The sequence below is a fragment of the Aethalodelphis obliquidens genome, unplaced genomic scaffold, assembly GCF_003676395.1.
Source record: "Aethalodelphis obliquidens isolate GAN/ISIS:26980383/991018 unplaced genomic scaffold, ASM367639v1 scaffold38, whole genome shotgun sequence".
Lineage (NCBI taxonomy): Eukaryota > Metazoa > Chordata > Mammalia > Artiodactyla > Delphinidae > Aethalodelphis > Aethalodelphis obliquidens.
This window is the reverse complement of record NW_020837982.1, coordinates 2,013,452-2,028,402: the sequence shown is the minus strand read 5'-3', so window position 1 is coordinate 2,028,402 and position 14,951 is coordinate 2,013,452. Positions and strand designations below refer to the sequence as shown.

The 14,951-nt window shown below is 39.6% G+C and overlaps 1 protein-coding gene across 1 annotated transcript in view; it reads right to left on the bottom strand.

Moving 5' to 3' along the window:
- Positions 1–1,041: 1,041 nt before the first annotated feature.
- Positions 1,042–14,951, bottom strand: part of CRLF3 (cytokine receptor like factor 3) — a 35,823-nt gene continuing 21,913 nt past the window's right edge. The window contains exons 7-8 of the mRNA XM_027130331.1: positions 2,702–2,814; positions 1,042–1,828 (exon numbers count right to left, since the gene is read on the bottom strand). Of these exons, the coding sequence (XP_026986132.1) occupies positions 1,572–1,828; positions 2,702–2,814 (370 nt within the window). The 3' untranslated portion in view covers positions 1,042–1,571. The remainder of the gene's footprint in view (positions 1,829–2,701; positions 2,815–14,951) is intronic.

The window sequence follows — 14,951 nt, the reverse complement described above, 5'->3', positions numbered from 1 at the left end:
TATATATAACTTATTCATTTTATATACATATGGATCCTCCCACTTAAAAGTGAAGATGACTTTTCTCCCTCTACTTAAAAAAGTAAACCTGAATTAATTAAATCTCATGAAAGAAAAAAATACACACATATACCTTTTAGTTTTTTATTTTGTTTCAGACAGTTGGACGAGGCATCTACATTCTAGCACATCTTCTTAACAGTCACTAAGCAAGTGAAAAACAGCTTACTTATAATATAAAAAGGCAAGGGGAAAAGGTCATGATTGTCTAATAGGGAACTGGAATCCCCAAATAAATTATCTCACAAAAATATCAAACTTGCTTTTCCACTTTTCTGTTAAAAATGAAAAAAAAATTCACATTAAAGAAAAAAGATCTTAAGCTGTTATATAGCAAGATAATCATTTTTACATCCTAAGTCCTTCAAATAAATATTTTAAACAAATTTAAGTTTTCCAAAAAATAGGTCAAGTATTTACCCTACATTTGTTTGGTCCACTAAAAGACCATTTATGAAACTGACATGAAACTGGACTGCAGCTCAGACCCTAGGAAGAACAACATGCACGTCACTGAGGCTGGATATGCACCTGTGCATATTTCAAACATGGGACATGGCTAACACTGCTGTGCATACTACTTCCATAAGTAGTTTTACCCTGTAAAAACCCTCTAGCCTATTGTGAATTGAACTGCAAGGAAAGAACAAAAGAAAACACGTTGCCTGTTGTAGACATTTGCTCAGTAATTTTTTTTTTTTTTTTTTTTTTTTGCGGTACGCGGGCCTCTCACTGCTGTGGCCTCTCCCGTCGCGGAGCACAGGCTCCGGACGCGCAGGCTCAGCGGCCATGGCTCACGGGCCCAGCCGTTCCGCAGCATGTGGGATCTTCCCGGACCGGGGCACGAACCCGTGTCCCCTGCATCGGCAGGCGGACTCTCAACCACTGCGCCACCAGGGAAGCCCAGTAATTTTTTAAAATACAAAAATTATCATGCTTTTGGGACTTAAAGATTCCTGAACATGAGATAAAATTCAATACTGCTTACAAATCCCTGAATATGAAGAGCATATTCAACACTCCTGTGGAGAACACACAAGAGAGTGTACATTACAGCGTACGTGGTGGCACGTTCTACCTGGTCTCTTCTTGCCTATTCATTCTAAAGTCTTGGATGGCCTTGGATCTTTAAAAGATAAAGATTTAATAAAAAAAAAAAGTTACGTTACATTTTTGTGTTCTTACAGCCAACTTTAAAAAGAAGTACAGTGGAAAGGTACATAGGGCTGTCTATATCGCCTCACACTTTTAAAAGCCAATTTGATTTTTATTGTGATGTGATATTCCAATTAACACTATGCTAAAAATAAAATGGATTGCATTACTGTTTTGTCCACAATATTCACGCCTCTTATTGCTAAGATATTGGAAAATAAATCCAGTAAATAATTTCTGTTTCCAATGACTTAACTGAGAGATGAATCTAACCATTTTTAAGCCAATGACAACTGAACTGGGCTGAGGAAAGCTATGTGAAACCCCTGCAAACCCAAAGCCAATCATCTGAAAATCTAGAATACCAGCACTTTCCACCCAGGATAGAAAAACGAGCATCCAAAGTAAAGAGAACCACAAGACTGATCGAGCAACCAATCAAACACCACTTCTCTGTTATTTGAGCTAATAGTTACTCGAAGCTTGATGTTTCCGCCTTCGTTATTATTGCTGGATCCTAGAGTCACAGCTTCAATGTCAAATGTGACAGTGGACCCAGAAGTAACTGCGGGCAACTGATTAGTCATTTCTTTTCCATTTACAAAAACTGCACCTAAAATGTTAAGGTAAAGAGTCATTCATATGTGAGCAATAACTAAGAATGGAAACAAGATTCTAGATTATTGGTGATACAGCTAATTTCCTAATTCAGATAAAGAAAACATTTTGGAATGCCAACTGGTCAAAGATAAATGCAGTTAAATATGTTAATTAATCCCCATCCCCAAGGCAGAAGAAGAAGTTAAAGCTTTAATAACTTTTTAGAGTTCTGGTCCAGGGTTCCACTCTTTTGAAATACAGACCATGAGTTTCCCATATGGATGGCATCAAAAGAAACTTGACTCCTTTATAAAATTACATCCTGTGGAACAAGACTGTTTCACATGGAATAAACAAGAATCTTGTGCTACCTACTGTTTGACCCACACAGCAAAATATTAATACATCTTGGCAGTGATTTTTAAAAGTGTGATTACTGCAAAGTAAGGGACCAAAGAACACTACAGATGTAAACTCTCTCCCCGTTTCCCTAATCTACGCCGAATTTATGTTGTCTAATCTATGTTGAATTCAGATCACCCAGGCACACCGAATCCAGGGGTAAACCGCCTGGTGAAAATCCCAGCTCAATCACCTCCAAGCTATGTGAGTTTAAGCCAGCTACTTCACCTCTCTGTGGCTGTTTTTATCAACCACAAAATGGATATAATACTACTCCTCACTTCAAAAAGCTGTTAAAAGGATTAAATAATGTGTTATTTTTAAAGGGTATAGAATAAGGCCTGGTACATAGCAGCCACATAGATATGCCATTAAGACCTAAACTTTTTCATCTTCTGCTATAATGTGTGATATCGAAACTGATTCAAATCTTACTACAGTGAATCATAGATTTCAAAGAGAACGGCAGTAATTTCCCTCTTACCATTTGTACTAATGCAAACTGCTTGATCCCGCTGCAGGGAGTCGTATCCGTTCTGTTTTTCTGCACACACTCCTATACTGTCTCTTCTGTCTGGCTGTCCCACAGTTTCAACTCTGTCAATGAGGTAGAAAGGTCATTTAATCTTTTTTACTTAACGTGATATCTGATGCTTAAAAAGAGCCATCTCATCACAATTACTCTTAAGAACAGCTAACGATGATTCAGGCAGGACTTCCTGAATTCCAGGCACTGTTCTAAAAACTCTGTGTCTATTTACCTATCTATAAATCATCTCATTCAGTTCACATAACAACCCATGATGTAGGTACTATTAGTATCATACCCAGTTTATACGTGAGGAGACTGAGGCACACACAAAAAAATAAGGTTAAATAAACTGATGCTGATCACCTAGCTGAGTGGTGGAACTAGGACATGAACTCAGGCATTCTGACTGCAGAGTCGACGTTAACTATTTGTAACTATGACAGCACATTTCTATTCTATATTCTGGCTCTAGACGTGTAGAAAATGTGTCATATTTGCCATTATAATGAATGTGACCATTACTGCCATCACCTAAACCTTCAGTATGAGAGTCTATGCAATGATTAGATTACTGTTTATCAAGAATTTAAAAACAAACATTATCATCTTTTTCAAAAGAGGATAATACAGTTATGGACATATTTTGGTTGCAGAACTTCATACATAGAAAGTTTAAGCATTTCCTTTTGTGTTTTAGTCTCAAATAATACATCATCATGTACTCTAGAAATGGGAAACTTAGATATAAAGGTCAATCTACATCCCTATTACCAGGGTCATCTTTCCCTGCATTCCAGAAAGCCAGACTTTGCAAGGACAGGAAAAGAAAAATTAGCAAGGAGCAGAATGTAGATTTATCAAGGGAAGATGAGATTATTTATACTCAACGTGGCCTCAAAATGTTTTTCTTTGTAAAGTGGCAAACATACAGGTTCATAGTAAACATGTGGGTGCGTTTCTTAAGTCATTTCACTTCTAAACCAGCAGCATAAAGAAGTATGGGGAGGAGGAGAACGATGTCAGCAAATACAGCAGAATTGTACGTCCCAGGACTCATTCTACCACAGAAACACCACTTTCAAAACGATATACAGACCAAAATACCTTTATGAGATTTCCAGAATCCAGCTAAAAAGTCCCAAAGGAGCACAAAGCTGAAAACAGCTGTACTGAAATGGATAAGAAGAGCAATTTCACTGGCCCCACGTCAACCCCTCTTCCAAGCTACCACAGTTTGGCGCCAGGCAAGAACAGCCCAACTCCTGACTTTTCCTTGAGAAAGGAATCACAGGAGTGGAGTATGCCTCCAACATTCTAGCTCTTTGGAAGGTGGCCTGAAGGACGGGTTTCTGACATGACTCATTTGGAGCACTGACAGAACTGGCATAGCACGGATGCCTGAATGCTGCAAAGGCCAAAGAAAAGTGAGGGGTGGCATCCTGCAGGCAGTGCAATTTGGCATGGGAGGGAAGGAGAAGAGGAAAACTTGCTTCTGGTGTGCTAGCTTTTCACAGAGCTGCTCAAAGGAATCGTATCTGTCTCACCTCATGGGGAGCCGGCATACCCTGGAAGCCTGAGAGAGAGAGCAAAGGCACCCTGCTGCTGTAGCACCAGAGAACTTGCAGTGCCACAAACAGGCACCAGAGGGAGCAAAAGATTATGAGCTCCTAAAAAACCATCAAGCTTCTCTAACTGAGAAATGGCACACACAAGCCCAGAGAAGTCACATCCCACCAGAAAAGGTTTCAGAGGCCCCCCCGGATCTTTAGCTGGGCTCATGTGTGAGGGTCTTCTCCTGTATGAAGCAAGGCCATAAAGATTTGGAAAGGTGGCTGTTTTTCCATACGTGCAGATCCCAACACAAAATTATGAAACATGAAGAAACAGGGAAACCTGGCTCAGACAGGAAAAAAAAAAAAAAAAGAAAGAGATCTGCAGAAAATTATCCTAATGAAATAGAGGTATATGAATTATCTGACAAACAATTCAAAATGTCCATCATAAAGATGCTCTACAGGCTCAAGAAAATGAGGCATGAACAAAATTAGAAAACCTACAGAGACAGAAAAGTTTTAAAATAACTGAAGACATTTTGGAACTGAAGAATATAATAACTGAAAAGTTCATGAGAGGAATTCAATATCACACTTAAGCAGAAGAAAACAACATCAAACTTGAAGACAGGTCGTTTGAAATACCCCAATCAGAAGAACAAAAGGAAAAAAGAATGCGAGTGAAGAAATTCTAAGAGACTTATGAGAGAAGAGAGAGGAAAAGGGGCAAAATGTTTAAAGAAGTAATGGCCAAAAATTCCCCAAATTTGGGGAAGGAAATGGACTTTCAGATTCAAGAAGCCTAAAGAACTCCAAAGAGGATGAACCCAAGGAATCACACTGAAACTCACTACAATCAAATTGTCAGAAGTCAAAGACTGAGAATTTCGAAAACAGCAAGAGAAAAGTGACTTGTCATGTACAATGGAACGCACATAAGACTAACAGTGTATTTCTAATGAGAAATCTTACAAGTCAGAAAGGAGTGAGATGATATATTCAAAGTGATTAAAGAAAAAAACCTACCAACCAAAAATACAATATTCAGCAAAATTGTCCTTTAAACATGAGAAAAAAATAAAGACATTCCTACATAAACAATAGCTGAGGGAGTTCATCACCACTAAACCTGCCTTATAAGAAATGCTAGGAGGAGTTCTTCAAGTTAGAACAACAAGACACTAAACACAACATGAAAGTATGTGAAAATATAAAGCTCACTGGTAAAAGTATATAGGCAAATAAATACTGTAATACTTTAACAGTGCATAAATCACTTTTAATTTTGGTGTAGAAATTAAAAGACAAAAGTGTAAAAAATATAACTATAAAAATATGTCAGGGCTTCCCTGGTGGCGCAGTGGTCGAGAGTCCTCCTGCCGATGCAGGGGACACAGGTTCGTGCCCCAGTCCGGGAAGATCCCACATGCCGCGGAGCGGCTGGGTCCGTGAGCCATGGCCGCTGAGCCTGCGCATCTGGAGCCTGTGCTCCGTGACGCAAGAGGCCACAGCAGTGAGAGGTCCATGTACCGCAAAAAATATATATATATATATGTCAATGAATACGCAATATAAAAACTATGTAATTTGTGACATCAATAATAAGTGTGGAGGAGGAAGAAGTAAAAGTGTAGAGTATATGTATTCAATTGATGCTAAGTTGCTGTCAGCTTAAAATAGATTGTTATAACTACAAGATGTTTTATGTAAGCCCTAGGATAACTACAAAGAAAATACTCATAGAAGATACACTAAAGAAAACGAGAAAGGAATCAAAGCACATCATTACAAAAAAATCAGTGAAATGTGGGCTTCCCTGGTGGTGCAGTGGTTAAGAATCTGCCTGCCAATGCAGGGGACACGGGTTCGAGCCCTGGTCCGGGAAGATCCCACATGCCATGGAGCAACTAAGACCATGCACCATAACTACTGAGCCTGCGCTCTAGAGCCCACGAGCCACAACTACCGAGCCCACGCACCACAACTACTGAAGCCTGCATGCCTAGAGCCTGTGCTCTGCAACAAGAGAAGCCACTGCAATGAGAAGCCTGGGCACCGCAATGAAGAGTAGCCCCCACTCGCCACAACTAGAGAAAGCCCTCGCACAGCAATGAAGACCCAACGCAGCCAAAAATAAATAATAAATAAATTTATTTTAAAAAAAGAAAAAAGAAAAAATAACCAAACTACGTTGGTTTTTTGAAATGAGCAACAAAATTGACAGACTTAGCTAGATTAACTAAGAAAAAGAAAGATAACATACAAATAAAGTCAGAAATGAAAGAGGAGACATTACAACCAATTCCAGAGAAATAAAAAGGATTATAAGAGACTCTTATGAATAATATATACTAGGAAATTGGATAATCTAGAAGAAATGGATAAACTTCTACGAATATACAACCTACCAAGACTGAATCATAAAGAAACAGCAAATCTGAACAGACTTACAGCTAGAAAGTAGATTGGATCAGTAATCAACCACATCCCAGGACCATCAGTAAACAACAGCCCAGGACCAAGTGGCCTCACTGGTGAATTCTACCAAATGATTAAAGAAGAATAAATAACAAACCTTCTCAAACTCTTCAAAAAAAACTAAGGAGGAGGGAATACTTCCAAACTTATTTTATGAGGCTAACGTTATCCTGAAACCGAAGTCAGAGAAAGACACTACAAGAAAACAAAACTACAGGCCAACAACTCTGCTGACAATAGATGTAAAAATAAAAATCCTAAACGAAGTACCAGCACTCTCGGTGAGAATGTAAATTTGTTCAGCCACTATGTAAAACAGTATGGAGGTTCTTCACAAAATTAAAAATAGAACCACCACATGATCCAGCAATCCCACTTCTGGGTATATATACAAAAGAATTCAAGGCACTGAGAAGAACACAATATTACTTCTATAATATTTCTGCTGAAGATGCATAACCTGAATCTAACCACCAGGAAACAGAAAAACCCAAACTGAGGGATATTCTATAAAATACCAGACGTATACTCTTAAAAAATGCCAATATCTGGGCTTCCCTGGTGGCCCAGTGGTTGAGAGTCTGCCTGCCGATGCAGGGGACACGGGTTCATGCCCCGGTCCGGGAGGATCCCACATGCTGCAGAGCGGCTGGGCCCATGAGCCATGGCCGCTGAGCCTGCGCATCCGGAGCCTGTGCTCCGCAACGGGAGGGACAACAACAGTGAGAGGCCCGCGTACCGCAAAAAAAAAAAAAAAAAAAAAAGCCAATATCATAAAATTTAAGAGAGACAGAGAAACTGTTCCAGATTAAAAGAGACATAACAAATGAATATAACACATGATCCAAGATCTTTTTTTTCTGTAAAGGACATTAATTGGGACAACTAAATCTGGTAAGGTCTGTAGGTTAGATAATAGTATATCAATGTTAATTTTCTGATTTTGATAATCTCTTTTTACAAAATACTCACAGAAAATGATTTGGGAAGAAAAAGTAGAGGACTTCCCTGGCAGTCCAGTGGCTAAGAATCCATGCTTCCACTGCAGGGGGCATGGGTTCAATCCCTGGTTGGGGAAGATCCCACATGCCACATGGTGCAGTCAAAAAAAAAAAAAAACGTAGAGAGAAAAATGATGAAGCAAATATTGAGGCATCTGGGTGAAAGGTATTTGGGAATTCTCTGTACTATTCTTGCCATTCTTCTGTAAGTCTGAAATCATGTTTATAAAGATTTTAAAAATACACAAAATACTACTGGATAAATATATACATAGAGAGAGAGAGATGTGGGAAACACAAGATACCTGAATTTTATCCCTAACATCCCTAATGTTGTTTCCTAAAAAATAAAAACCTGCTAGTATTATTAATTATAGATGGAAGACAGCAGTTACTTGTGTTTAGTATTGTGTGATGAAATATTTGGCTTGATCCTGGCAGGTAACCTTTAAACCACTGCAATTTCCCAAGTGATAGGAGTGTCTTTGTTATTCATGGTGGGTCCCTCAGACCACATTTGATAGTTTATACTAATGAGGTGCTCAAGGTGGGCCCCTAGATAGTTTATGCTAACAAAATGACTCAGGATGGGAACAGGTCACTCCAGAAAGACTAATCATATGATTACAGGGTTGAGGCTTTGAGCTACATGATGTCAGCCTATTCTCCTAGGAGGGCACGGGAGGTGGATATTGAGTTAGGTGGGGAATGATTTAATCAACCATGCCTCCACAATAAAATCCCAATAAAAACTCTGGACACCAAAGCTTGAGTGAGCTTTCCTGGTTCGTAATACTCTGAGTATTGTCATGCCAAAAGGCCTTGCATCCCTGAGATGTATGCTTTGTCTTTGGAATCCTCCCAGATCTCACACTATGAGTTCCTCCCTTTGGCAGGTTCTGATTTATATATCCTTCTGCTATAATAAAACTGTAATCATAAGTGAAGTGCTTTCTTTCTTTCTTTCTTTTTTTTTTTTTTTTGCGGTACGCGGGCCTCTCACTGTTGCGGCCACTCCCGTTGCAGAGCACAGGCTCCGGACGCGCAGGCTCAGCGGCCATGGCTCACGGGCCCAGCCGCTCCACGGCATGCGGGATCCTCCCAGACTGGGGCACGAACCCGTGTCCCCCGCATCGGCAGGCGGACTCTCAACCACTGTGCCACCAGGGAAGCCCCTCTTTCTTTCTTTTTAATATTTATTTATTTAGCTGAGCCAGGTCTTAGTTGGAGCAGGCGGGCTCTTTTAGTTGCAGCATGCGGGCTCTTAGTTCCCTGACCAGGGATCAAACCCCAGTCTCCTGCATTGGAGAGCGGAGTCTTAACCACCGACCACCAGGGAAGTCCAGTGAAGTGCTTTCTTAAGCTGTGTGAGTCATCCTAGCAAATTATAAAACCTGAGCATTGGTCCTGGGGACCCCTGAACTTGCAGCTGGTATCTGAAGCGAGGGCAATCTTTTAGAGGACTGTGCTCTCAACCTTGAGTTTGGCTAGCTCATTGCAAGTGTACATTTTTTTCTGTGATTAAACTTTTTAAATAAATAATTAACGCAAGTAAAATTTCTTGAAATTAACTAAAATCCTGGGAAGAAGGAAAAAAACTCCTTATTTGAATAAATCACAAAATTGTTCCTAAAAGCATCTTACTTAACAGCATTTGATAAATAAGACAAGCCTGGCATTAAAAGCTTATAAAAGTTTCTCTGAATATAAAATGAACCACGAAAGTAAAGAGCTACTTTGCCTTAACAAAGAATTATTTTCACAGCTCACTAAGAAATAGAACGGAAGTTTAAAATCTTTGAATTTTCCCCCCCTTTGGCCACACCGCACGGCTTGTGGGATCTTAGTTCCCCGATCAGGGATTGAACCTGGGGACCCGGCAGCAAAAGCTTCAAGTCCTAACCACTGGACTTCCTGCCAGGGAAGTCCCTAAAATCTTTGAATTTTTAAATTGCAAGACAAGTAGTCAGGACATTATTTCCTAAAAAACTACCCAAGTGGTTCTCTCACATAAACAAGTCCTATAAGAAACTCTGCCATAAATCATCCAAATATAAAAAGTATATAAAAAAATAAAAATGGTATACAAAATAATTCATAGTAGGGTACAGTGACCTCGGAGATACAATTAATAAAAAAAATCAACTTATGCACAAGTTGGTAGGAATGCATCCATTACATAGAGTCATGTAGAAAGTTCTAGGTGATAATTTTTCTCAAAGGTAAAGTATTCTGAGAAAGAACATGGTTCAGAACAAAAAGGAAAAATTTCGATGGCAGCAAGAAAGCTAATCTATTCCTACTACTCTGGCACTTTGGCTAACTGACTGGATTTAAGCGGCAAATTCTCATATAATCTCAAACGTCCTTCTTCTCACAATGAACACCTGGAGCAAAGATCCAAAAATTCAGTTGCTTGGCTAATATGTCATAATATATTATGAAAAATATCCAAGCTTATGATAAATGTAAGAAAGAAAATGAAAATATTATTATGTCCTACAGCTACAAATTAGGTAAAAACAGTAATACTTAATACTGACAAGGATGCAGTGACATCAGTCAGGACCCTCACACACTGCTGGGAAGACTGCAAGTGCTTCCAGGAACACAGCTAGTTGGCCTGTGTCACTAACAGGAAACTAGCCCAAGGAATAAAGAATAAGCCGTATGTCAAAAAAGAGGGTCATAACACAGCTTGACCTGTCAGGAAAAAGAAAGAGAAGGAAGGGATGTCTTATCAAGTCACAGTAAACAAGGAGTTTTGATATAGAAATAGACTCCTTACTATACAAATCCTAAAATAGCTTTTATCCTCTTCTTAAAATGAAACCGATAGTCTTATATCTATTATAGAAATTGAAAATCTTCCAACAAAAAAAATTCCAGGATAGCGAATTCACTGGTGAACTCTACCAAACATTTAAGAAATAATACCAATTCTCACAAACAGTTCTAAGAAATAAAAGAGGAAGAAATACTTCCCACCTCACTTTATGAGGCTAGCAATTACCCTGATACCAAAGACATCATAAGAAAAAACAGACAGATATCTCTCTTGTGAAGAGACATAAAAATCCTCAAAAAAATATAAAAGTTAAATTTAGCAACATATATAAAGAATAATACATGGTCAAGTGGGGTTTCTCATGGAAATGCAAAGCTGATCCAATGTTAAAAAAATCTATCGTAACCATATCAACAGAAGAAAAACCATATGATTATCTTAATAGATATATAAAAATAATTTGACAAAATTAAACATCCATTTATAGATAAAACTCTCAGCAAACTAAGAATAGAAGGGGACTTCCTTAACCTTATAGAGGGTGTCTACCAAAAAACCCTACAGCTAGCATCATACTTAATGTGAAAGACTGAATATATTCCTGCTAAGATCTGGAATAAGACAAGGATGTCTGCTTTCAACACTGCTACTCAAAACTATACTTCCTAGCCAGTGTAACAAGACAAGAAAAAAATTGCAAAACACTGATGGAAGCCATTTTTTAAAAAACTAAATGAAGATGGCAATTCCCTGGAAGTCCAATGGTTAGGACTCAGTGCTTTCACTGCTGCGGGCCTGGGTTTGATCCCTGGTTGCGGAACCAAGATCCCACATGCCACTCAGTGTGGCCAGGAAAAAAAAAAAAAACTAAGTGAAGGGTGACTTTCAGATTTACAGCTCTACAGCCTGTCCTCCGTTGCTATAGGAAGGTCCTGCCTTATAATATGGCTCTTCTGTGAAGCCACATCTCCTTTGACACTCAGAAACCTAATCTGGTTCAAAAGAGCTTCTATTGCCAGACCTCAGTTCTCTTCAAAGGCTGCTTATAAACTACTCTCCACTGTCACCAAGGGACACAGTCCTTGCTTCCTAAGATGATGCACTGTGACTCCCCTGGACATTTTTCCCACCTTTTCTCTCTGCTTCCTCAAGAACACTCAAGCACTGTTCAGTCTTGGCCCCGTTTATAGTCTTAGGGTGGAGTCTTCTCCTTGTGGGACTGAATATTTGGAGATTTCTGAGACTGGCCAGCAAACTCATGATTTCCAGGCTAGTTGTGTCTTAGGGGGCCTTTACAGCTAATTTGGAATTTGAGTTTTCCGTATTTCTTAGTTCTGTTGAAAAAGTACTTATGGGTCCCTACCCCCCACCTCTTTATTTCTCCAAAAAGTTTCCAGTAGTGGAAAAATTCAGAACTATGGTGCTACTATGCATCTATTGGTCTCCAAAGATCCCATCTCTCTTTTGAACCCACTCTAATCAAGCTTCCCTCCACCACAGCTCCCCTGAAACTGTTCATGTCAGGGTCACCAATCCACGTCCACGCTGCAAACCCAAAGGCCAATTCTCAGTCCTTTTCTAATCTGTTGGGTCAGCAACATTTGACATAATTGACCGCTACTTCCCCTTGGAAACACTTCCTTTGCTTGGCTTCAGGACACCACGTTCTCCCACTTTTCCCGTCTACCTCACTTGCTGCTACTCCTCAGAATCCTTTGCTGGTTCTTTCCTCCCCAAAAGCTAAATGTGAAGAGTTCTCCAGTGTCCTCTCCCTATACTCATTCCCTGGCTAATCTCATGCAGTCTCACGGCTCTAAACACACATCTATATGTTAAAAACTCTCAAATTAGTATCTACAGTCTGGTCTTTTCCACTGAACTCCCGATTTGTATATCTGACTGTCTCTACCCCCCATTTTCACTTATATGTCTAATAAGGAACTCAAATTAATTTGTGAAAGAACTGATATTCACCCATAAATAGGCTCCTTATAAGGCCTTACCTACCTCAGTAAATGACAATTCTACCCTAAGTTACTTAGTCCAAAAACCCTGAGGTTACACTTGACTCCTTTCTCATACCTCACAACCAACCTGTCAATAAATCCCATCAGTTCTTCCTTCAAAATAAATCCAGATTCTGACCACTTATCATTACCTCAACTGCTCCATCCTGGTCCAAGCCACCATTAGCCATCACCAAGATTAATACTGGAATGCTGAATACAGCCTTCCCTCCATTTCTGGTAATATTTTTGCTCCTCCTCTCCAGCCTCCTAAATGGTCTCCTTCCAGCCTGTACCGCTGTACAGACTATTTTCCACCCAGCAGCCAAAATGACTTATAAAACATATGTCATATCACATCATTCATTTGCTCAATGTCCTCCAATGGCCTTCCAACTCACTCTAAGTCCAAGCAGAGTCCTACAGGGCTAGACTGCTAGGATTTGCATCTCAGCATTACTATGAAGAATCTGTACAACCTCAGGCAGGTGGTTTAATCTTTTTACATCTCAGTTTCCTCATCTATAAAATGTGTCTACCTCCTGAGCATGTAATGAGGATTTACAGACATTAACTCAATACTTAAGAAGTAACACACAGTAGGGTTCGACAAAGGTGAGCTGGCTGTTATTATTTTGTAGCCTAGCTCAACTCGTGAATTCAAGAAAAGTCAAATGCAGAGCATGACTCCCAAGACAATGAAATGTGAACCTGACTTGGTTTTACTTGGTGAAGACTTTTGTTGGAAAAAGGAAAAAAGAAAAAGACCTCTGTCTGTGGTATCAAATGCCCTCCTTATAAATGGGCACAAGTGAGCTCCCAAGGGGCAAGTCTTTGAGAAATTGAAAAAGAAATAAATATACATAGCCTGTCCACAAGAATGTCGTACTTTTCTGGGGTTCTGACTATACTCCCATCTCTATAAAACCCATTCACACTCATTACTTCCCGTTCTTTATATTTTTTTCTCCTCCGTATCTTTGGTTCTTGCTTTGTTTCTCTACCTGAACTTTCCTTTTCAGCCCTACCTGAGATAAAGCCTTCACCAACCCCTCATCTAGAAGTAACTCTTCCTTCTTCTATATTCCACAGCAGTCAGGATCTTTCTTATACTTTATAATTTATAAACTGCCTATTCTGTGGTTAGATAAGATTCTAGTTTTTTCTTTTTCTTAAACTTTGCATTCCCAACAATACCAAGTACTGTAAGTACCATCTGAATGGAATAGGGTTGTATGAAACAATCAGCATCATTCACAAAGACCACAGGCGAGCAGAACTGTCCTTACATTTTAGAAAAGCAGTTTAAGACAGAAGGATATGGACAGGGAAAAAAAGTCTAAGGAATATTCCTTAGGTTATCTGGGAGGAATAGCTATTATATGTGAACATCCCAAAGCAGACATGTCTCCCTGACTTCATGTAATCCTCCCTCTACAAACAAACTAAAAGCTAGGGTTTAATATGATATCACTTACATGTGGAATCTAAAATACGGTACAAATGAGCCTATCTACAAAACAGAAACAGACTCATAGACAGAGAGAAAAATATGGTTTAAAAAACAGTAAGAATGGGAAATCTTAGAAGCAAGGGAAAGCAGGAATGTTCAAGACAGGAAATCAGAGAGAGGCCTGGAAGGAGGGGGTTGCTAGCAGACCCGGGCACCACATGAGACTGGGCTCTAGAGACTGTTAAAAGCCGGCCAGTAACAGGTTCCTTTGGTGTCAGCAGTTCTAAGGATTCCAGAAACTTCAGCAGGGATCGACTGGGCTGAGCAACAGGGCAGGGCTGCAGGAGTATAATCTCCCTTCTGACTATGAGGCCCTCAAAAAGCTGAATAAAGTTTACCTTGATTCAAGCAGGCCTATCTGCCCCCAACCCCATGCGTGAAGGTGCCCCATACAAACACTCTATTCACATCCTCTGCCTTAACTGCCAATGCCTGAAATTCCTTTAAACAAAGAGAGAAAACATTTTCAATCCACATTCAAAGGAAAAATGACAACAATGCAACAGTCTGGCTAAGATAATACTGAGCTTAAATAAGTTTCAGTTAATCACCCTACCAAGGGGGACCCCTTTGGAGGAGGAGGGAGGAACTAATGGTTTACTGAGGCCGACTAAGTGTTGTACTGTCCACAGACAGTACGTGGGTTTAAATCAATGTGTGTAATTTCCAATGTTGTAATCTATATACATTTATTGAATGACTTAAGAAACAAACCTAAGTAGATCATCTATCGGACCTTCCCCTGTGTTCACAGAGGGAGAAGCTAAAAGTAAAAAGAGCATCAGATCACCATCACCCAGGGATAAAAATCATAGAAGAGAGAAAAGGAAAAGAGCTGAGGACACAGTAGCGGAGAAACTATA